Source organism: Accipiter gentilis, chromosome W, assembly GCF_929443795.1.
Source record: "Accipiter gentilis chromosome W, bAccGen1.1, whole genome shotgun sequence".
Lineage (NCBI taxonomy): Eukaryota > Metazoa > Chordata > Aves > Accipitriformes > Accipitridae > Astur > Astur gentilis.
The window spans coordinates 26,575,393-26,599,308 of record NC_064918.1 but is presented as its reverse complement, the minus strand read 5'-3'; the positions used below and the strand labels follow the sequence as shown (position 1 = coordinate 26,599,308).

Genomic DNA, 23,916 nt, shown 5'->3' with positions numbered 1-23,916 from the left:
ATTGAATCCACACAGTCCAATAAACCTGGTTATCCCTTTCCTCCACCTGGCTGGAGGCAGGGCCCCTCTAATTCTGGTTAGAGTATTCAGTATTCACTTCTCGTAAAATTGGCTCAGAATTCCCTTCAAGAGGATCAGAAATAAGATCAGCCCTTCTACTCTGTTTGGAAACTGGAGCGGCATTTTTTCTGGTAGAATCCCCTTTCGTGGTGGTTTTTCCTCGCAGCTCACGTACACATGCATTTAGGACCGAGGTAGGTTTTCCATCCCATTTCCTCATGTCCTCTCCCTGATCACATAGGTAAAACCACAGGGCACCTCGCGGTGTGTACCTTCTATATTCTCTCTCTTGGGCAGAGGAACACTCACTCCTAATAGCTGAGACATTGGTCCTTACAAGTGTGGAGTAGGACATATCCTCTTTGATTTGTTGGACATCCTGGGACAGCTTCTCCACAGCCGAAATGCAGGCTTGTAGGGAGGAGGAGAGATTTTCTTCGTATTGACGGAATTGGCGAGCCACTTCCTCCACTGTTGGTGCCTCTTCATCCTTCCAGGACATTACTGCCAATGCGTTGGCATAGGACAATGGTGCGCTCTGTACAAACTTCCACCACATGGGTCGTGCGCATTGGACTTCGTCTGGATCTTTGGGTAATTGTGGGTTGTCCGGGTCATGATGAATCGTCTCTAGCACAGCTAATTCCCTCAGATATTGGATACCTTTTTCCATGGTGGTCCACTTGCTTGATTGACATATAACATCTTCCTTAAAGGGGTACCTTTCCTTCACACTTGACAGGAGTCGCCTCCAGCGGCTGATGGCTTGTGTCCCTCTTCCAATTGCCTTGTCAATGCCACCTTCCCTGGCAAGTGATCCCAGCTGCTTGGCTTCCCTACCTTCTAATTCCAAGCTATTAGCCCCATTGTCCCAGCATCGGAGGAGCCAGGTGATAATATGCTCACCTATACGGCGGCCAAAATCTTTTCACAAATCCCGCAGCTCACTCAAGGATAGGGACTGGGTTATTACCTCTGGTTCTGCCTCTTCCTCCGGTTCCCGTGATGACCCTGGTTCACCTTCATCCTTCGCTAAGCGAACTGATTTTTTTGTATATTTCTTTTTCTGTACGGGGGCAACTGATACTGGTCCAGGTTGGTCCTCTGGTTCAGTTGCAGTATCGCTCGCCGGGTTTTGGATAACTGCAGTGTCTGTCGCCGAGGTTTGGGTAGCAGCAGTGCTCGTCGGTGGGGCTGGAGGGACCGCAGTGCTCGTTGCCATGGTTTGGGTAGCTGCTGTGCTCATTGCCGGGGCTGGAGGGGCTGCAGTGCCTGTTGTTGAGGTTTGGGTAGCCCGAGTTCTCGTCGCCGGGGCTGGAGGGGTCACGATGCCTGTCGCCAAGGTCTGGGTGCCTGCAATGCTCCTTGCCGGGCCTAGAGGGGCCGCAGCGCCCATTGTTGAGGTTTGGGTGGCCGCGGTGCTCATCGTTTTGTTGTTAGGTCTAGAGACTTTCTCTTCCCCTTGAGGGTACTGAGTAGTGTCGAACAGGGCTCGATAGGCATGGGCCAGGCCCCAGCACGTTGCAGTGATTTGTATCTCTCTGGAGCTGCCAGGGTGACAGCATACCTTTTCCAAATACTTTACTAATTCTTCTGGATCCTGCACTTGTTCAGGGGTGAATTTCGAAAACATTGGAGGTGCCCACTTCTCTAGGTACCTGCCCATACTACCCCACACACCCTGCCACTCATAATTATCCAGCCTTGGGGCACATCTCTGGGTGATCTTCTTAAATAGCTGTTTAACTTTAAACGAGAGCTGAACCACATTCAGAAGTATGCTAATTCCTAGCAGTAGGGCTAGGACCGTGCTAGTCCCAACACCCCAGGAGTATTCAAATTTTTCAAAATTCTCAAACACCATTGTAACTGGACTGAAGGAGAAAGGAGGGGGGAAGAAAGGTACCCCACCCATAGACTGGTTTTCCAAGGAGGAAAGGTAAATGGTATAATTATTAATAGTTTCTCACAGGTGGCTCCCAAAGTACAGAGGTGACAATGCTGAGTGCAAATACCGGATTAATCCCACAGACGATGACTTTATCATACCATAAACCAGTGTTATACCATACATCAAAGCGAAAACCTTAATCCACCTCCCACGGATGATAAGCAGTAGAAGAGGAACTATATACAGCAAGCGAGGTGATACATAACAGAGCTTTAAAAAACAGAGCAACAACTCTAAGAACACATAAATCAACATAATGAACACTTGGAACAAATTTGTTTTAACAAGCTCTGGTCAGGTTTGTCGTTATCTCAACCCTTCGTGCCCCACGTTGGGCGCCAAAATGGTCTGTCATGGTTTAACCCCAGCCAGCAACTAAGCACCACGCAACCGCTCACTCACTACCCCCCCACCCAGTGGGATGGGGGAGAAAATCGGGGGGGGGGGGGAAAGTAAAACTCCTGGCTTGAGATAAGAACGGTTTAATAGAACAGAAAAGAAGAAACTAATAATGATAATGATAACACTAATAAAATGACAACAGTAGTAATAATAGGATTAGAATGTACAAATGATGCGCAGGGCAATTGCTCACCACCCGCCGACCGACACCCAGCTAGTCCCCGAGCGGCGATTCCCTGCCCCCCCACTTCCCAGTTCCTATACTAGATGGGACGTCACATGGTATGGAATACCCCATTGGCCACTTTGGGTCAGGTGCCCTGGTTGTGTCCTGTGCCAACTTCTTGTACCCCTCCAGCTTTCTCGCTGGCTGGGCACGAGAAGCTGAAAAATCCTTGACTATAGTCTAAACACTACTGAGCAACAACTGAAAACATCAGTCTTATCAACATTCTTTGCATACTGAACTCAAAACATAGCACTGTACCAGCTACTAGGAAGACAGTTAACTCTATCCCATCTGAAACCAGGACAGAAGGGTGGAGATATGATAATTGTATTCTGAGAAGGGTGGAGACTCCTGAGGCAGAGGTGGAGCAATGTGTGTTACTAAGCATAAAAGATGACTTCTGAACAACGGAAGTTTGAAGCTTCCCCACCAAGGACAACAACGATTGACGACACAGCATCAGCTGGACCCGGGACCGTTAGGACATCTTGAGATCAGCGGTGGTAGCTATAACCTCTCTTTCTCCTCTCTCTAAACTTTACTTTTCTCTTTTCTTTTACCCATCTCTAACTATCGCGTGCCTCCTCACAGGCAATACAATAAAGTTTTACTGTGTGATTACTGCTATCCCCTTTGGTGTTGGTCACCTTAATTTTGCACTTTCGAGATTGTAGCAAACGAACCATCACGAGTCCACTGAGTGGACCGTGTCAGGCTGTGGGTCTCGGGGGTTCATATGTCCAGATGTGAGCAACTGGGGATACCGGGATCCAAGGGCCAGCTACTGGGCAGACTGAGTGTCCACATTTTACATGTGTATATATTCCTACTAATGGACCTTCATCCTGATCAGCCAGAGAGGGAAAGAGGATGAAGCCATTGGTGCTGCTTTTGTTTGTGTGAGTTCTGAGTGTGTCTATCTGTGTTGATCTCTGTGGTTGGCTGTGTATATATGCAGTGTATACATGTGCTCATACATGTGCCTACTGGGAAGAAATGCTCAGCCTGGCTACTGCTTGGACATGGGAGTATGGAGCTGCAGCAGCTTCACCTCTGTCAGGCTACTGAATTCATCCTTCTCTAACATTCACCTCTGGGTGAACAGTATATACTGAAGAGGTAACTTTCTGAGATGCGTCCGTTCTCTTTCAAGTCACACATTGTCATGGCACACTTGCTCTCAGAACCCTGTTAGACAGTGGTTTAATCTACCTCCATAAGTAATATCACATATAAGGGAGGCTCTGTATTCTGGATCTTCCAGAGGTTACAGTGAAGATGATAAACAAGAGAAGGGTTAACCTTCACAGGCAATAAGTACTGTGATGTGGAATTCATTTATGTCACAGATTAAGAAAATACATTCCTAGATCTCCAATTCTTAGGTCTGGTTATTTCAGTATTGTGGGTGCACTATTCCTAAGTTATCTCATCTCCTATGACCCCATAGGGATAAGCTTTTTCCTTATCCCTAAATCTAGCTGGTTTTCTCCAGTAATGTCTTATCTTTGCTGAGCTGAAACCAGACAGCTTTAATTAATAACCTTCTATCAGAAGAAGAAAAAAAGCTCCCAACACTGGGGCATAACAAGAGAAACAGACAGCCTTGCCAAAGACTGACGGAGAGATAGAAAGCCTCATGGGAGACAATATTCAAGCCTCCTTACAGAACAAAGGAAACAATAATGGGTCTCTCCTTTTTGACCAGTAGCTACTGTAGCATCTGTTGGGGAATTTTTATTGTACCCCTCAAGGCAAATTAAACATATTTGTGCTTAAATATAAAGAGATTTAATGGACAATGCATTGGACAGAGTCCTACTGCCGTAAGTGGTTCTACAAGGAGTCTGCAAAGATGCAGCACAAGCCGATTCCTTATATACACTTGCGCCAGCACCAATCATAGGAGCGTCAGCATCAGGAGCCTTAACCAGCTGTTTGGTTCATCCCCCAGCGCTGGTTCTGCTGATCAAAAGTGTCCCCTTGAGCCAGTTCTGCTGACCAAATGTGTCCCCCTGAGTGCTCACTTTTCATGATCCTTATAAGACAGCACTTCTTATCTTATCAGCAAGGGAATCTATGCTCCCTTGTAAGGAGTCCTTCTGTCTCTGGCATTCCTGCTTCTATGCAGTTTAACCCCTTCTGCAGTTAGGCCGCCTTGCCCTCCACACCAGATCATTCCTCTGTCACAAATTACCATTGCTGAGCAGTTACAATTTGAATTTCCCCTTCAGCTGAAATGGATCCCCTGGGCCCATGGGCAGAGGGTGAGGGTGGAGGCCCCAGGTGAGGCTGGTCATGGCCAGTAAGGCCTATTAGTACACTCAGGGGCCTGACAAAGGCTGAAATGTCCTTCTTGTTCCTTGAGTTCACGTACCCAGGTGGCTAATTCCTTGGTGACTGCACTATCCATGGCTCTGTCATTGGACAGAGGCCCCAGCCACTGTGCCTTCCAGTCATCTAGCTCTAAGCTGCTGGTGTCCACACCCCAGCATCGTAATAGGTTAGTAGGTTTTCCTCTACTCATTTAAAATCAGTCTTTCAGTCCCTATTTAAGGGTTGTGTGGTTTCAGTTTCTTACATCATTAGTGTTTTGTGTGACTGTTCTCAGATCCTCTTCCAGCCTGGCAGAAACCGTTGCAAGAAACAACCTCTTTGCATGGATCCCAGGAGAGGAAGTGTTAAGATATGCTGCTGCTCGGAGCACAGCTACACAACCTTGACTCCTGTTTCCTCCCACTGCTCTTCAAGGAGTACACAGTGTCTCAGCCCCTCCGCCTTCCAAGAAGTACAGTTTCATACCAAGGATGTTTCGGACAGCGCAGAAAGGATTTCCTGGACTATATACCGGGAGATGCTGAGTGATTACAGAAGACATACCAGGAAGGGGAAAGAGCTACATTACATTTGTTACTGTTTTATGCTTGAACATGTTTCAAAATGCTAGTGCTATCTTATATACGCTATTAACATGCTATATAGAGTAGGAGGTAGTGGTATCTTATATACAGTATTGACACATTATATCAAGTAGAAGTTAGTGTTATCCTATATGCACCAATAAAACACTACCTCAAGGAGTACTAAGTGTGCTTCCCACCAGACTCCTACCCCAAGTTCCCACTCTCAGTTTCTGCAAAATTACACCTGAGCAAACTAATTCAGCAGCTGTAGGTAGTCTCAGCCTTGCAGACATTCGTTGGGCAGTACTACAGCTGTACAATCCTCTTTTCACAGTCCAAAACCTCCCTCAGATCCCACATGTGACACCATTTTTATTAATGTTGTGGTTTAGGTCAGCACAGACTAAATGTACATATTAATTACTATGCAATAATTGGATCTGTGTGAAGGAGTTTAGATATTGCCTCTGCGAAAGAGTGATTAATAATTGAAAGAACACTACAAAGTTATAGAAAACTGGTTATCTCTACTTCCCTGTTCCTTGCTGACAGGAATGTTGGTTGTCAGTAGTCAGGGTGCTGAGCATAATGGTTCCGGCCATGCAAGCTTGGTCTCAGGCATCCCTGGAGGTTCTCCAGGGTCGGGTGTCCCTAAAGGTAGAGTTGTGCCACTCCCCTTTGAGCTGAGGTGGATCAGTTTTATGAGGTGGAGAGACTCTTCCAGGTTGTTTTATCTTTACTGGTTGATGGACCACTCTGAGCTGTTGCTTGTTGATTGATGTAATGAGTTGCCAGGCGAATATTCTTGTATAAGTTTAGTTCTGCTATTTCTGCCAATTACACATTTTTTTTTTCATAACACCTGTCTAACTGTGCTTTATCTAACAGAAGTTGCATCCCTAACAACTACATAGCAACATACTGAAGGTCAAACTGTGGGCTTCTGACATCACCCTAATTACTTGAGTGATATCAGCTCTGTAGGCCAGGACAGGCATACTCAAGTCCATGGGACCAGATAGGATGCATCTAAGGGTGCTGAGGTAGCTGGCTGCTGTCATTGCAAGGCTCGTCTCTATCATCTTCAAAAAGTCATGGCAATCAGGGGAAGTTCCTGATAAAAGAAAAGAAAAGAAAAAAAAAAAAAGAAAAGAAAAGAAAAGAAAAGAAAAGAATACTTCTGTTTCGAGGGACCTAGTCCAACTGCCTGACCACTTCAAGGCTGACCAAAACTTAAAGCATATCATTAAGGGCATTGTCCAAATGCCTCTTAAACACTGACAGGCATGGGGCATCAACCACCTCTCTAAGAAACTTGCTCCAGTGTTTGACCACCCTCTCAGTAAAGAAATGTTTCCTAAAGTCAAGTCTAAACCTTCCCTGATGCAGCTTTGAACCATTCCCATGCGTCCTGTCACTGGATACCAGGGAGAAGAAATCAGCACCTCCCTCTCCACTTCCCCTCCTCAGGAAGCTGTAGAGAGCAATGAGGTCACACCTCAGCCTCTTTTTCTCCAAACTAGACAAAGCCAGTGTCCTCAGCCGCTCTGTCACAAATGGCATGGTTTGGACCACTTAAAGAATCACCTTGAAGGGTATTAGCAAAAATTATTTAATAGGAATTTATAAAAGTGTGACTTCACAGAATTCAATGGCGAGGTTCACTCTATTACTTAATACATGGATGAAATGTACACAGGAAAATTAAGTGTCATGGTTTAACCCCAGCCAGCAACTAAGCACCATGCAGCCGCTCACTCACTTCCCCCCCCACCCAGTGGGATGGGGGAGAAAATCGGGAAAAGAAGTAAAACTTGTGGGTTGAGATAAGAATGGTTTAATAGAACAGAAAAGAAGAAACTAATAATGATAATGATAACACTAATAAAATGACAACAGTAATAATAAAAGGATTGGAATATACAAGTGATGCACAATTTAATTGCTCACCACCTGCTGACCGACGCCCAGTTACTCCCCGAGCGGCTATCCCCCCGCCCCCATTCTCACCATTTTATGTACTAGATGTGACATCACATGGTATGGAATACCCCTTTGGCCACTTTGGGTCAGCTGCCCTGGCTGTGTCCCCTCCCAACTTCTTGTGTCCCTCCAGCCTTCTTGCTGGCTGGGCAGGAGAAGCTGAAAAATCCTTGACTTTAGTCTAAACACTACTTAGCAACAACTGTATACATCAGTGTTATCAACATTCTTCTCATACCTAACTCAAAAACTTAGCACTGTACCAGCTACTAGGAAGACAATTAACTCTATCCCTGCTGAAACCAGGACATTAAGTTAGAATCAAACTAAAATTATGAATACAGAAACTGTCAACGCAAAAGGATAAGAGAGAAACATACAAAGGAAAAATTGGGTTAGAATTGATTTATCATGATTGGTACACAGATGGAATTTGTAAAAAGGTAGGGGAGACCCTCCCATTGAGTCACAAGGTTCAGAGAAGACCCCCTTGCTTTCTAAACTCCTGCTGGAGTCTAGGTGTGGCTGGATCGACTCCTAGTCTCAGACTTGGTCAATGGTTTATGTCTAAAGGGATTATAATAGCAGCCTGAGATTCATTTACAGTTGAATAAAGTTCACGACAGTGACTTATGTATAGATTTGAAAAGCAGTATTTGTAATATACTTGCTATAGAATATTCAGGTAATTACACACAATTGCACAAAGACACTAAGATATACATATAAGCGAGTCAAAGACGTATACCTGTTAAAAATTCCCCTTGAGTTCAGTGAAAATATTCACGTCAAATGCTTTGGCATCTTCCTCAGTGGGTGAAGGGTTTATCCTCAAGGAGCAAAGACTATCAGCCCATGTCTTGTCAGCTTTCAGCAACAGACCTCCAATCTTCACAAACAGGAAAGTTTGTGAGCTCTGAGAGATGTCCCACTCAGAGGGAGATGCTGGTCACAGCCCGCTGCAGTCCAGGAGAGCTCAAAGGGTCTCAGTACTGCTGCTTATAGGTTCGGGAGATTATTGGCTTTTGTTACAGAGGCTCACACAATCAAATTGAACAGGTGTTAAAACTCATATTTATTCTTCAGTAAAAAAGTTAGTTAAAACTCCGATAACATTAGTAAACCACAGGCTCAATGATGTAAGGGGAATTAGTACTACACAGCTGACTTAAGAATTCTTAAGGTTTAAAAATGATGACTCAAAATGCGCATATCACTGACCTAAAAGATGAGGGCTCTCAACCTGCAGGAGTTACCTAGGGCAGCATCCCGACCCAAGGGGAGAGTCCCCAACTGCAGACCCGCTGCTCTGAGGAGGACTGACTCAAAATGTCCTCCGGCAGGGCCCTGTTTATACCCTTGTCAAATCTGATCTGTGGTCATTTTAATCCCCATTGGCCAAAAGGTCAACACTTACATGTACCTGGCGTGTCTTGGATTGGTCAGTTCAATTTTCAACCGGTGGCCTCTAGGGTTTGGGTTTGTTTTTCCTCTCCTCCCTGCCCGGAGAAGTTTCGTTTCCTGTCAGGGCGGGTGTACCTGCCACACAATCCACCCCGTGACCACAGTCACGATTTGACTGGTTTCCTTGGAGTGGTGGTACAGTCACCTCTTGCCTCCAAAGTTAAAAGGGAGTGCAGTCTGATGAATTTGATGCTCATTGTGGGTCATCATTCCATTCTGGTCTAGAATTAGAGTGGAATATCTGACATAGGAATATCCAGCACACGAACAGGTTTTAAGGGAGTATACTTAACCGTTAGTACAGACTTCACTACCACGCGTTTGATACAACTTATTGCAATACAGATAACAATAATCATAACTACAAGCATTATTAAAGATTGGAGAAGGCTGATCATCCATCCCGTCAAAGAAAATCTGAACATATCAAAAACCTTTCCCAGCCAATTAGTCCCTAGTGCAGAAGCAATTGCCTCTGAGTCTCTTGCCACTTTCTTTATTTTGTTGATTTGATCTTGAAGCTGCATTGACACACTCGGCATGTGAACACAGCAGTCGTCCATCGACAGGTTCAAAACTCCACATACACCCTTCTCTTTTGGTAGCATCAAATCCAGTACGGCTCAATTTTGGATGGTCATTTTACTGATATGTTGTAACTGATTGTTCAAGAGTCTCAAACTGTCAGATGTAGCATTGGCTAAGGCTGATAGTTGTAAACTTAGTTCTAGAATGCTCTGTCAGTGCCCCCCATGGAATTTCCAGGCACGGTGTAGTATCATTCCAGCTCCACCCCGTGGTCTCATGGGTTGGTTGGAGGATATAATTACATCTGGCGTTCCATACCGAAGTAGCATTTACCGCGCCTGGTGACCAACTATAGACAACATAAGTATAACCTCTTCCCCCGTCCTCTCTGAACCTCCAGCTGTAATTGTTACATTGCTCCCATGTGAGCTCAAGGGCTTGCGATATATTGATGTCCTGCACAAAAATCAGTAAGGGGTCTTCAGCTGATTTGGGGGTAGGCAAGCAAACCGTTACAGAGGTCAGGTTCATCATTCGAGCAAATCCCACCATCATTTTTGCCACGACATTATCATCCAGATCTTCACCATCCACGCTTGCCACCATCATCGCTATCAATAGAAGCACTGGAATGGCTCGTTTCTTCATGGTCCTGTAAGAAAGCACAAAGCTAGGCCTCAGTCTTAAAACCAGGTCACAGGGTTAGAAGTCCGGGATTATCCATCGGGCACTGATGTGGTGAGTTTTTCCGCTCCCATCTAAGACTTCCCAGGCATATAAGCCTGTGGGTTTTATTAGGGTCATAGGAACAATGCCAATGGAGGGCAGTTTCACCATGACAGGTTGGCCCACGTATGTCCCCAGTGGGAACTGGTGTCTCTGGTCATCTGGTATAGAGTCCTTGCCCCTTAATGGTTCCATAGGACAAAATGCTCTGATTTTTGGACTACCATAATTTCCCCATGGGTTATTAATAGTAAAAACTGCCTGTGGTAATCACATCTCCCAGTTATGGCGTGAGACATAAGCATGTCTTTTGATCAAGCCATTGGTTCGCTCAACTATACCATTAGCTTGGGGATAATATGGTGTGTGAAACACCCATTTGATGCCTTCCCCTCCCGCCCAGTCTTGTACCACTGTGGCTGTGAAATGCAACCCATTATCATTTTGAATGCATTCAGGAATAGGTAGAATACCAAACCATTCTTGCAAAACCTGGACTGTCTGGTCTCCAGTGGCTGTGCCAATGGCTGTTGCCATAAACAATCCTGATACTACCTCCACCCCTACCAAAATATATTTCTTCCCATGGGATGGTTTCAGAGGACCAATGTAATCAACCTGCCACGTGCTCCAAAGAGCCTTGCCTTGTCAGTAAACCCCTGCACATCTGAGCCTGTCACGAATTCAGGTGCCTCCTCAATCGGAGAAGGTTTATAAGGTTGACCCAACAAGGTTGAATTGGGGTTCACAGGTTGCTGTAGTTTGAAAATCTTAACCGGACCCTCCTTTAGTGGGAGCAATTGGCTTATCCCTTCTAGGTATGCATACCATTTCCTAACTGTGGCCTTTTGGGCTACTCCCTCCAGAGGAGGTGACCCATTGAGGGTTGAATTTAAGAGAGGGAAAGGGCCCTGTACTATAACATCTTGTGAGGTACACAGCTTTTTAGCCTCCTTAACTGCTCTAGTGAGGGAAAGGACCCCCTTTTTCCCAATCTGAGTATCGTTGCTCAGTCTCCTTAAATGCAGTGGAGGAGAATAATAAAGGCCTAGCCAGTCCAGAGGGGAGGAGGTAGAAGAGTCAGGAGTGAAGTTGAGCCTGGGAAGAAGAGGGGTGGGAGGAAGGTGCTTTTAGGTTTTGGTTTGGGGTGGTTTTTTTCACTATCCTACTCTATTTTTATTTGGCAATAAATTAATTTCACCAAGTCGAGTCTGGTTTGCCCATGATGGTAATTGGTGAGCGATCTCCCTGTCCTCATCTCAACCCACGAGCTTTCCCTGTCTTGCTGAGGAGAGGGAGTGAGAGAGTGGCTTGGTGGGCACCTGGCAGCCAGTGTTAAGCCACCACAGAAATCTAGATTCACTTCAAAGCCTGCTTGTGAGCAGAAATGCTAACAGTTTTAAAAAGCTGTGACAGCTGGATCAATTTTTTAGGTTCAAGCCAAAAATCTATCTAGGTTTAATGGCCATTTATTACATTTATATATTACTTAAATAGTCTGTAACAATTTAACAATTTCAGTGTATTGAAATAATGCGTGAAGGGTGTTCAGACTAACAGGGACATTCTACCAATTTTTTTTACTATTTTTTTCTTTCCGAAAATACAGTTATGGGATTATTTGAGGAGGGAGTACATAACTAAAAGATATGCTCTTAAGCATTCTTTCCATTTGAAAATGGAGGGATTAAAACTTTTCTAAAAAATTAACTTTGAAGATCATGTCATTGAACAAAATAAGTTTACAGAAAAGTGAATGTACTCAACCAATTAACTGAAGCCCACATATGATTCTTGACTTTCTACTTTAAAAGCAAGAAAAAATATTGAAAGCAATTTTAATGTCTAATAAATTTTTGTTTAACTAAAGTAGTGATGGCAATAAGGAATGACATATTATAAATTTTTTTTCCCAAATAACTGTGTTGGGAGAGGTGTCTAAGGACACCTTGCACTGGCAATGATTTCTGCCTGTGCCTGGTCTGTATTTTGTCAAGCATTCTTACAAGATCTTTGATCAGTCCTCTTATGGTCCGAAGCAATGTGGACCACAAAGATGTATAAAATTGCTGTATGTGAAATTACAAAATAAAACTATCCACATTTCAAAACTTCAAAAACAGTGAGAAATTGTTAGGGAAAAGCTTTAGGTACATCTTCCGCAAGGAAACCATGTAATAACGAAGGGTTACAAATGAGACTGTTTTTTCTACTTTTTTGGTTTTTTAAGTGTCTTTGCTCAATGGGAAGAGGTAGACTTTTTTCCACAGTGTACAGGCTGTGTACATGTATTCATTTGCACATTAGCCAAAACCTGTTCCCAGCTACTAATTATTTTGGTTCAGTACAGCTTAGTCCTTACTTAAGTTTGTGCATATGCATTTTATTGCATATGTTTGTTTTGGATTTGTGAACCAGCGCTAGTTTTGTTATCTTAAACATTTTAAAAAAATAATCTGGGTGACGTTATTGCTGGCACACTGAAAAATGTCTCTCTGCTGCTTATTGTCTTGAATATAAGAGCTGTCTGATACAGATGTTTGGCAAGTAAATATCTCTGCCATGTAAAAATAGTTTCTGGCTGGTACAGTTGTCTATATTTATTTTTAGTGTTCATAGGAACTGGGTTTTCATTTTAATGAATTTTTCCCTTCCCCACTTCTCTTGTAGGTAGCATTGGCACTTCGTTTCGATGCCAGTCAATCCATCAAGATCACATTTGCAGCAATGACAGTGACAAGGTGAGATTTGCATAAGTGTTCCATTTACAGGGTGCATTTTTTTATGAATCACATTGATTTTACTGTACTAATAGTGTTTGTTTTCCAGGCCCAGTAGCTAACTTTCAGTGTTACACTTTGAAATCTCTCTGGCTTTTTAAGAAGTATATGTACTTACTTCACTCAAGACAATCTTTTTAGTTGATTAAGGAGATATTTGTCTTGAAGCATATTTTTCTTCTTGCTCGCATTCCCTTGCTATTCTAAATATTTGTGGTTTACCATACTGACCCTCACAGGTGATAAAAGAGTGGTAATGTCATAGTTAATACATCAGGCACAGTAATGTGTCTTACTCGTATCATTTGTGTCTTCTGAGGTTTGAGCTAGTTTAGTTAACAATGCTGAGAGTTTTTTTGCAATAGCTTGCTTTTCTATATTTGGAGATGGCAACTCCAGGTTTTACAGACAGGAACCTATTGTTCATTATTTTAGCTTTAAAATATTATCCTATCTAGCACCATCCAAGTGTTTTCTTAATCTTTTAGCAAGGGATCATGCTTGCACACTGGATTGCTTTCAGTCTGTAGAGATGTGCATTGGAATTGTTATGTTCAGTGATATATCAGTAATGTATATGTGGGCTATATGATATATCAGTAATATACATATGGAAAAGTTTTCAGGTTGGATTACTGTCAAGACTTGCTTTCATGTTTCTGTTCTTTTTTGTGATTTTTCCTTAACAGTTCCTCTCCTTAATATCACAAATTGATTAACATTAGTCCAATATGTAACGTATTGCATTATTTTCAAGTTTGACACTGTCTAATAAGCTTTCTTGCTGCCTTGAGAAGCCTGGGAAAGGGCATGTATTAGTCAAATTTAATTAATCTTTCTTGGAAGTTGGAATGCTAGCTGCCTGTCAGTGCTCTGATAACCACACAAATCCTTGTGTTTTGAATTGGTGGAATAACTTAAGAATCAGTTTGTTTATAGCATTTTCAGACCATTCCAAAACCACATTTCTTTTCAAAATGACTCTGCATTTTTTCATAATTTGGAAATATGTCCAGATTTGGAGTCTAGTTAGCTTTCAAATATTGGACAAACATGTTAGTTACAACTTGGTAAAAAAAATATTTAAAGTTTCTAGTTGATTTGGTGGTCATTGTCAGGGAGCAGCAACAGTAGCTGCTCCACAAGAGCAGGTGAGCTGGGAGCTGAGGGTGACAGCAAGGCAGACAGAGGCAATAGCCTCAACAACAAGGGGTGCAGTCTCGCAACACCTGAACAAAGAAAGCAGAGCAGGTCTGGTGACAGCGACCAGGGTCAGTTACAGTCCAGTGATAAGCAAGGACATAGTGATAAGGCAGGTCCAAGGTCAAACCAGGAAATCAAGTCAGCAAGGCAAGGACAGGATCAACAAGGTACATGGCCAGGTACAAGTGTACATAGTATACCTACAGTGTAGCTCAGGCAAGGACCGAGGTCCAATGGCCTGAACTTAAATGCAGCTCCTGAGCGAAAGGGGTAGCCCCTGCACCGAGGCTTTTCCCAGCTCTTTCTCAGCAGTCTGATCCCAGGTTATACAACTGTGCTATGTCAGAGCTGGCCTTGAGTGCAGGCAGACAAACCCTTGGTGGGGAGGGGGGGAGAGGTTGCAGAGTCTGTTGGTGCACTCTGGGCCCTGGCAATCATTCACTATGGTAGAGTAAGACAGTTACTTTCCCTTATGGTGTTTCCAAGGTGTGAAAAGCTTCTTTCTACCTATAAAAGGAGGGGGGGAAAATAGTCCCATTACTTTAAACTATTTTATTTTTCTATGGTGTTGGATCTATTTTCAAGGAAAGTTAGGGATTATGTTGTAGCTTTGCCTTATGTAATGTGCTTCTTCAATAGGAAGCCTTTGCTGTCTGTCTTGGAAACTTGACAGGGTTGAAGGTCACTTCTAGGTGATACATCAGAAGTGTGGAACAGATGGTGGAAATGTGGAAGAGAGAAAAGTATTAGAGCTGAATGAAGATTCTGTGGTTGGGATTCAGTTGTACAGTCACTGTGTGCTGTTGCATACTTGCACACTGAGTGTTATTTAAAGAAACTGATTTAATGCAGTCTTCTGCATAGGGTAATGCTCATTTGGGGAATCAGTCAAACAGGATGGCCAGTTGTTGTCTGGATGTTGACAGGTGTCTCAATTGCAAGGATCCTTGTAATGGCATCTTCAGCTGGATCAGAAGAGACTCCCTAAACTGTTGCTCTGTAAATTCTCATAGTCTAGCTGGCTCCTGGTCCTACAATACCGCTCTAGCATATGCATGATCAGTTTCTATTGAGTAGTTAAACTATCTTAACTGTCGTCCTATCCAATAATAAACATATATAAACATACAAATACCACCTATCAATTGGTCAGTTACTTTATCTGTGCAAAGCAGGAATTGCTGCTGGAGTTCCTGTCAATCTATTGATTATCTTATCAACATGAAGCCAGGACTGCCTGGGAAGGGAGTTCCTTTCTCAATTGGTCAATTATCTCATCTAGGCAGAAACTGTCTGGGGGGTTCCTGGGAGTGTTCTACTGATGACTAAGTGGGCTGACTATGTACATAGACACAGGTTTTATACCCAGCTGCATTAATTATAATTGTAGAGTAAGTTTAAATTCCACAGGTTTTGCCACATTGCCAATACATCTGTTGGTAGTAATGTTTGTAGAAGACAGCAAAATGAAGATTCTTTAGATCCTTTTACATGTTGCATATTCATAAATTTCTTTTGTTCCTTGTGAGCTATATTCCAAGTGGATTCTTTGGGGAGAGGAGCAAGCAGTGGTAAATTCCTTTCAGAGCTACACTAATGTACAAACTTCCATATTGGAACTTCCTTCCTTTTTAACACTCCTCACTTCCTGCCATTATGGTGAAGATCATCTTTTTATTAGTGGTTGGGTTAAGAGAAAATTCAGGGAAGATAATAATGTATGTTCAATTAAAAAACTGTTTTACTTTCAGTTGGGAATTCCATTTTTGGCATGTCACAAAATTTTGGGAGGGTGGGGGAAAACACAGCAGGTTTAAATTCCAGAAGACTACATAACGTTTTTTGAGTTGCATGGCATATGATCTGTTTCCATATTGATAGAACAAAGGGACTAAAACTTTTTTGGTTTTCATGTTTGTTGGAAGGCAGGAGGGGGGAATCCACCTTTCTTATTGGTATTGATTCTGTCTAAAATTAGAACACCAAGTTGTAAAAGCTGATAAAAGTAAAACTAGTCCAAAACACAGGAAGAATGCAATTTGGAAACATTGCAGAGATATATGTGGTTTTGTCCCCAAATGTCAGTTTTATCTTTGATTTTTCTATGAGAAAATGTGAAACTGTCTTACACTGTATAGGAGAATCTGGCAATTACCCATCCTGGTTTCAGCTGGGATAGAGTTAACTGTCTTCCTAGTAGCTGGTACAGTGCTATGTTTTGAGTTCAGTATGCAAAGAATGTTGATAACACTGATGTTTTCAGTTGTTGCTCAGTAGTGTTTAGACTATAGTCAAGGATTTTTCAGCTTCTCGTGCCCAGCCAGCGAGAAAGCTGGAGGGGCACAAGAAGTTGGCACAGGACACAACCAGGGCACCTGACCCAAAGTGGCCAATGGGGTATTCCATACCATGTGACGTCCCATCTAGTATAGGAACTGGGAAGTGGGGGGGCAGGGAATCGCCGCTCGGGGACTAGCTGGGTGTCGGTCGGCGGGTGGTGAGCAATTGCCCTGCGCATCATTTGTACATTCTAATCCTATTATTACTACTGTTGTCATTTTATTAGTGTTATCATTATCATTATTAGTTTCTTCTTTTCTGTTCTATTAAACCGTTCTTATCTCAAGCCAGGAGTTTTACTTTTCCCCCCCCCCCCGATTTTCTCCCCCATCCCACTGGGTGGGGGGGTAGTGAGTGAGCGGTTGCGTGGTGCTTAGTTGCTGGCTGGGGTTAAACCATGACAGACCATTTTGGCGCCCAACGTGGGGCACGAAGGGTTGAGATAACGACAAACCTGACCAGAGCTTGTTAAAACAAATTTGTTCCAAGTGTTCATTATGTTGATTTATGTGTTCTTAGAGTTGTTGCTCTGTTTTTTAAAGCTCTGTTATGTATCACCTCGCTTGCTGTATATAGTTCCTCTTCTACTGCTTATCATCCGTGGGAGGTGGATTAAGGTTTTCGCTTTGATGTATGGTATAACACTGGTTTATGGTATGATAAAGTCATCGTCTGTGGGATTAATCCGGTATTTGCACTCAGCATTGTCACCTCTGTACTTTGGGAGCCACCTGTGAGAAACTATTAATAATTATACCATTTACCTTTCCTCCTTGGAAAACCAGTCTATGGGTGGGGTACCTTTCTTCCCCCCTCCTTTCTCCTTCAGTCCAGTTACAATGGTGTTTGAGAATTTTGAAAAATTTGAATACTCCTGGGGTGTTGGGACTAGCACGGTCCTAGCCCTACTGCTAGGAATTAGCATACTTCTGAATGTGGTTCAGCTCTCGTTTAAAGTTAAACAGCTATTTAAGAAGATCACCCAGAGATGTGCCCCAAGGCTGGATAATTATGAGTGGCAGGGTGTGTGGGGTAGTATGGGCAGGTACCTAGAGAAGTGGGCACCTCCAATGTTTTCGAAATTCACCCCTGAACAAGTGCAGGATCCAGAAGAATTAGTAAAGTATTTGGAAAAGGTATGCTGTCACCCTGGCAGCTCCAGAGAGATACAAATCACTGCAACGTGCTGGGGCCTGGCCCATGCCTATCGAGCCCTGTTCGACACTACTCAGTACCCTCAAGGGGAAGAGAAAGTCTCTAGACCTAACAACAAAACGATGAGCACCGCGGCCACCCAAACCTCAACAATGGGCGCTGCGGCCCCTCTAGGCCCGGCAAGGAGCATTGCAGGCACCCAGACCTTGGCGACAGGCATCGTGACCCCTCCAGCCCCGGCGACGAGAACTCGGGCTACCCAAACCTCAACAACAGGCACTGCAGCCCCTCCAGCCCCGGCAATGAGCACAGCAGCTACCCAAACCATGGCAACGAGCACTGCGGTCCCTCCAGCCCCACCGACGAGCACTGCTGCTACCCAAACCTCGGCGACAGACACTGCAGTTATCCAAAACCCGGCGAGCGATACTGCAACTGAACCAGAGGACCAACCTGGACCAGTATCAGTTGCCCCCGTACAGAAAAAGAAATATACAAAAAAATCAGTTCGCTTAGCGAAGGATGAAGGTGAACCAGGGTCATCACGGGAACCGGAGGAAGAGGCAGAACCAGAGGTAATAACCCAGTCCCTATCCTTGAGTGAGCTGCGGGATTTGTGAAAAGATTTTGGCCGCCGTATAGGTGAGCATATTATCACCTGGCTCCTCCGATGCTGGGACAATGGGGCTAATAGCTTGGAATTAGAAGGTAGGGAAGCCAAGCAGCTGGGATCACTTGCCAGGGAAGGTGGCATTGACAAGGCAATTGGAAGAGGGACACAAGCCATCAGCCGCTGGAGGCGACTCCTGTCAAGTGTGAAGGAAAGGTACCCCTTTAAGGAAGATGTTATATGTCAATCAAGCAAGTGGACCACCATGGAAAAAGGTATCCAATATCTGAGGGAATTAGCTGTGCTAGAGACGATTCATCATGACCCGGACAACCCACAATTACCCAAAGATCCAGACGAAGTCCAATGCGCACGACCCATGTGGTGGAAGTTTGTACAGAGCGCACCATTGTCCTATGCCAACGCATTGGCAGTAATGTCCTGGAAGGATGAAGAGGCACCAACAGTGGAGGAAGTGGCTCGCCAATTCCGTCAATACGAAGAAAATCTCTCCTCCTCCCTACAAGCCTGCATTTCGGCTGTGGAGAAGCTGTCCCAGGATGTCCAACAAATCAAAGAGGATATGTCCTACTCCACACTTGTAAGGACCAATGTCTCAGCTATTAGGAGTGAGTGTTCCTCTGCCCAAGAGAGAGAATATAGAAGGTACACACCGCGAGGTGCCCTGTGGTTTTACCTATGTGATCAGGGAGAGGACATGAGGAAATGGGATGGAAAACCTACCTCGGTCCTAAATGCATGTGTACGTGAGCTGCGAGGAAAAACCACCACGAAAGGGGATTCTACCAGAAAAAATGCCGCTCCAGTTTCCAAACAGAGTAGAAGGGCTGATCTTATTTCTGATCCTCTTGAAGGGAATTCTGAGCCAATTTTACGAGAAGTGAATACTGAATACTCTAACCAGAATTAGAGGGGCCCTGCCTCCAGCCAGGTGGAGGAAAGGGATAACCAGGTTTATTGGACTGTGTGGATTCAATGGCCTGGCACGTCAGACCCACAGGAGTATAAGGCTCTAGTAGACAGCGTCGCACAGTACACTCTAATGCCATCAAGTTATAAAGGGGCAGAACCCATCTGTATTTCTGGTGTGACAGGGGGATCCCAAGAGTTAACTGTATTGGAGGCTGAAGTAAGCCTAACTGGGAATGAATGGCAGAAACACTCCATTGTGACTGGTCCAGAGGCTCGGTGTATCCTTGGCATAGACTATCTCAGGAGAGGGTATTTTAAGGACCCAAAGCGGTATCGATGGGCTTTTGGTATAGCTGCCTTGTAGACGGAGGGCACTGAACAGCTGTCTACCCTGCCTGGTCTCTCTCAAGGCCCTTTGACTGTGGGGTTGCTGAAGGTTGAAGAACAACAAGTGCCAATTGCTACCACGACGGTGCACCGGTGGCAATATCGCACCAACCGAGACTCTCTGATTCCCATCCACAAGTTGATTCGCCAACTGGAGAGCCAAGGAGTGATCAGCAAAACTCGCTCACCCTTTAATAGTCCCATATGGCCAGTGCGGAAGTCTAATGGGGAGTGGAGACTAACAGTTGACTATTGTGGCCTGAATGAAGTTACGCCACCGCTGAGTGCCACCGTTCCAGATATGCTAGAACTTCAATACGAGCTAGAGTCAAAGGCAACCAAGTGGTATGCAACAATTGACATTGCTAATGCGTTTTTCTCAATCCCTCTGGCAGCAGAGTGTCGTCCACAATTTGTCTTTACTTGGAGGGGCGTCCAGTACACTTGGAATCGATTGCCCCAGGGGTGGAAACACAGCCCCACCATTTGCCATGGACTAATCCAGACTGCACTGGAAAAAGGTGAAGCTCCGGAACACCTGCAGTACATTGATGACATCATCGTATGGGGCAACACGGCAGAAGAAGTCTTTGAGAAAGGGAAGTAAATAATCCAAATCCTTCTGAAAGCCGGTTTCGCCATAAAAGAAAGTAAGGTCAAGGGACCTGCACAGGAGATCCAGTTTTTGGGAATAAAATGGCAAGATGGACGTCGTCAGATGCCAATGGACGTGATTAACAAAATAGCAGCTATGTCTCCACCGACTAATAAAAAGGACACACAGGCCTTCTTAGGTGTCGTGGGTTTTTGGAGAATGTACATTCCAACTTACAGTCTGATTGTAAGCCCTCTCTATCAAGTGACCAGGAAGAAGAATGATTTGAAATGGGGCCCTGAACAACAACAAGCCTTCGAACAAATTAAACGGGAGATTGTTCATGCCGTAGCTCTTGGACCAGTCTGGACAGGACAAGATGTTAAAAATGTGCTCTACACTGCAGCTGGGGAGAATGGCCCTACCTGGAGCCTCTGGCAGAAAGCACCTGGGGAAACCCGAGGCCGACCCCTGGGGTTTTGGAGTCGAGGATATCAAGGATCCGAGGCTCGCTATACTCCAACTGAAAAAGTGATACTGACAGCGTATGAAGGAGTTCGAGCTGCCTCAGAAGTGGTTGGTACTGAGACACAGCTCCTCTTAGCACCCCGACTGCCAGTGCTGGGCTGGATGTTCAAAGGGAGGGTCTCCTCTACACATCATGCAACCGATGCCACATGGAGTAAGTGGATCGCACTGATCACACAACGGGCTCGCATAGGAAACCCTAGTCGCCCAGGAATTTTGGAAGTGATCACGGACTGGCCAGAAGGCAAAGATTTTGGAATGTCGCCAGAGGAGGAGGTGGCACGTGCTGAAGAAGCCCCACTCTATAATAAACTGCCAGAAAATGAGAGGCAATATGCCCTGTTCACTGATGGGTCCTGTCACATTGTGGGAAAGCATTGAAGGTGGAAAGCTGCTGTATGGAGTCCTACACAACAAGTTGCAGAAACTGCTGAAGGAGAAGGTGAATCGAGTCAGTTTGCAGAAGTGAAAGCCATCCAGCTAGCATTAGATATTGCTGAAAGAGAAAAGTGGCCAGTGCTCTATCTCTATACTGACTCATGGATGGTGGCAAATGCCCTGTGGTGGTGGCTACAGCAATGGAAGCAGAGCAACTGGCAGCGCAGAGGTAAACCCATTTGGGCTGCCGCACTGTGGCAAGATATTGCGTCCCGGCTAGAGAACCTGGTTGTAAAAGTACGTCATGTAGATGCTCACATACCCAAGGGTCGGGCCACTGAAGAACATCGAAACAACCAACAGGTGGATCAGGCTGCCAAGATTGAAGTGGCTAAGGTGGACCTGGACTGGCAACATAAGGGTGAGCTATTTATGGCTCGGTGGGCCCATGATACTTCAGGCCATCAGGGAAGAGATGCAACATATAGATGGGCTCGCGATCGAGGGGTGGACCTGACCATGGACACTATCGCGCAGGTTATCCATGAATGTGAAACATGTGCTGCAATTAAGCAAGCCAAGCGGTTAAAGCCCCTGTGATATGGAGGGTGATGGCTGAAATATAAATTTGGGGAAGCCTGGCAGATTGACTATATCACACTCCCACAAACTCGCCAAGGCAAGCGCTATGTGCTGACAATGGTGGAAGTAACCACCGGATGGCTGGAAACGTATTCTGTACCCCATGCCATTGCCCGGAACACTATCCTGGGCCTTGAGAAGCAGGTCTTGTGGCGACATGGCACCCCAGTAAGAATTGAGTCAGAGAACAGGACTCATTTCCGAAACAACCTCATAGACACCTGGGCCAAAGAGCATGGCATTGAGTGGGTGTATCATATCCCCTATCATGCACCAGCCTCTGGGAAAATTGAGTGATACAATGGACTGTTAAAGACTACATTGAGAGCAATGAGGGGTGGAACCTTCAAACACTGGGATACACACTTAGCAAAAGCCACCTGGTTAGTCAACACCAGAGGATCTGCCAATCAGAGTGGCCCTGCCCAATCAGAATTTTTACATACTGTAGAAGGGGATAAAGTCCCTGTAGTGCACATGAAAAATATGTTAGGGAAGACAGTCTGGGTTACTCCTGCCTCAGACAAAGGTAAACCCATTTGTGAGATTGCTTTTGCTCAAGGGCCTGGGTGCACTTGGCGAGTGATGCGAAAAGATGGAGAAGTCCGATGTGTGCCTCAAGGGGATTTGATTTTAGGTGAAATAGCCAGAATTAAACTGTATGATATTAGTCGCTATATAACCCTGCTACTGTATGTTATCATTACTATAAATGTTATATGCTATATCCATAGAACTACAGTAAGAATCAAAAATTACAGTCTAATTGTAAGCCCTCTCTATCAAGACACCCAGAAGAAGATGTATGTTCCATTCCCCTAATCAAATTTCTGGTCCTTTGCTGGACTCTCTCCACTATGTCCATATCTCTTTTGTGCTGGGAAGCCCAGAACTGGACACAGCACTCCAGGTGTGGCATCACCAGTGCTGAGTAGAGGGGAAGGATCACCTCCTCTCAGACTATTGGCAATGCTCTTCCTAACGTAGTCAAGGATGCCGCTGGTCTTCTTTGCCACAAGGGCATATTGTTGGCTCATGTTCAACTTGCTGTCCACCAGGACCCCTAGGTCCTTTTCTCCAAAGCCATTCAGCTGCCAGCCTCTACTAGTGCATGGGCTTATTCCTGCCCAGGTGCAGGACTTGGCATCTCCCTTTGCTGAATTTCATTAAGTTCCTGTCTGCCCCTCTGGTGCATCAACCTATCCTCCCAGTTGTTTTTTTTTAAGAGATTAAACACTGTTGGCCCCTAGGTCAACTTTGGGTTGTACAACTAGGGACTGGCTTCCAACTGGATTTTGTGCCAGTGACCATAACCCTTTGAACCTGGCAGTTCAGCCAGATTTCAGTCCACCTCACTGTCCATATATCTACCCTGTACTTCATCAGTTTGTCTATGAGGATGTTATCAGAGACAAAGTCAAAAGCCTTGCTAAAGTCAATTAAATAACATCCACTGCTCAACACCCCCCCGCATAACAATTTAAAGTGCACAAGATACTCAGAGATTTGTGCTTTGTATAGTGCCTGAGACTGTTCTATCCTGGTTAGACTAACCCTCTTCTGAATATCCTAGGGAAAAAAAAAGTTGTTTACATTAACTACAGCTATTACAGTTCAATTTTTTTGTTTTTAACCACACACAGAACCATTAGTTATTGAAAACGGACATAAAGAACAACCTCCGTACCTGAATTTTGTGTTTGGGTCTTGAGAAGAACATTTTTTGGTAGTTCTCAGACTCAATAAGGATGCAGAGGATAAAGAAGGAGAAGCTTCCTAGGTAAGCTCCATCCTTGGCTCAGTAGGCAGTTGAGAATGATACCCCCTGCTTCTTCCCCAACCACACTCCACAGAACAAACATATAGCCGTCTTGTCAGGTTCTCCATGTCCACATCTATCATTACTATAATTGTTATATGCTATATCCACAGTACTATAGTAAGAATCACTTGGATCAAGCAGGAAAGAACTGTGATAAAACTGAGCAAAGTGCAGTAGTGATGGAACCAGAACTGACTCCAGCATGCAACAATCCAACGGTGCACACCATCCTCCTGCTGCGTCAGATGTCACCTGCTCGTCACACCGCACCGAAACCCAATCCTGCTCTACCGACTG

General features: G+C 44.6%; 1 protein-coding gene across 2 annotated transcripts in view; it reads left to right on the top strand.

The window, feature by feature from the left end:
• LOC126035455 (E3 ubiquitin-protein ligase RNF38-like) overlaps window positions 1–23,916 on the top strand; it is a 229,360-nt gene that overhangs the window by 80,777 nt on the left and 124,667 nt on the right. For both annotated transcript variants that reach the window (XM_049794063.1, XM_049794060.1), the window contains one exon: window positions 12,917–12,987. Coding sequence is in view for 1 of the 2 variants with exons in the window: in XM_049794060.1 (XP_049650017.1) it covers window positions 12,917–12,987 (71 nt within the window). In the remaining variant the exon portion in view is untranslated. The remainder of the gene's footprint in view (window positions 1–12,916; window positions 12,988–23,916) is intronic.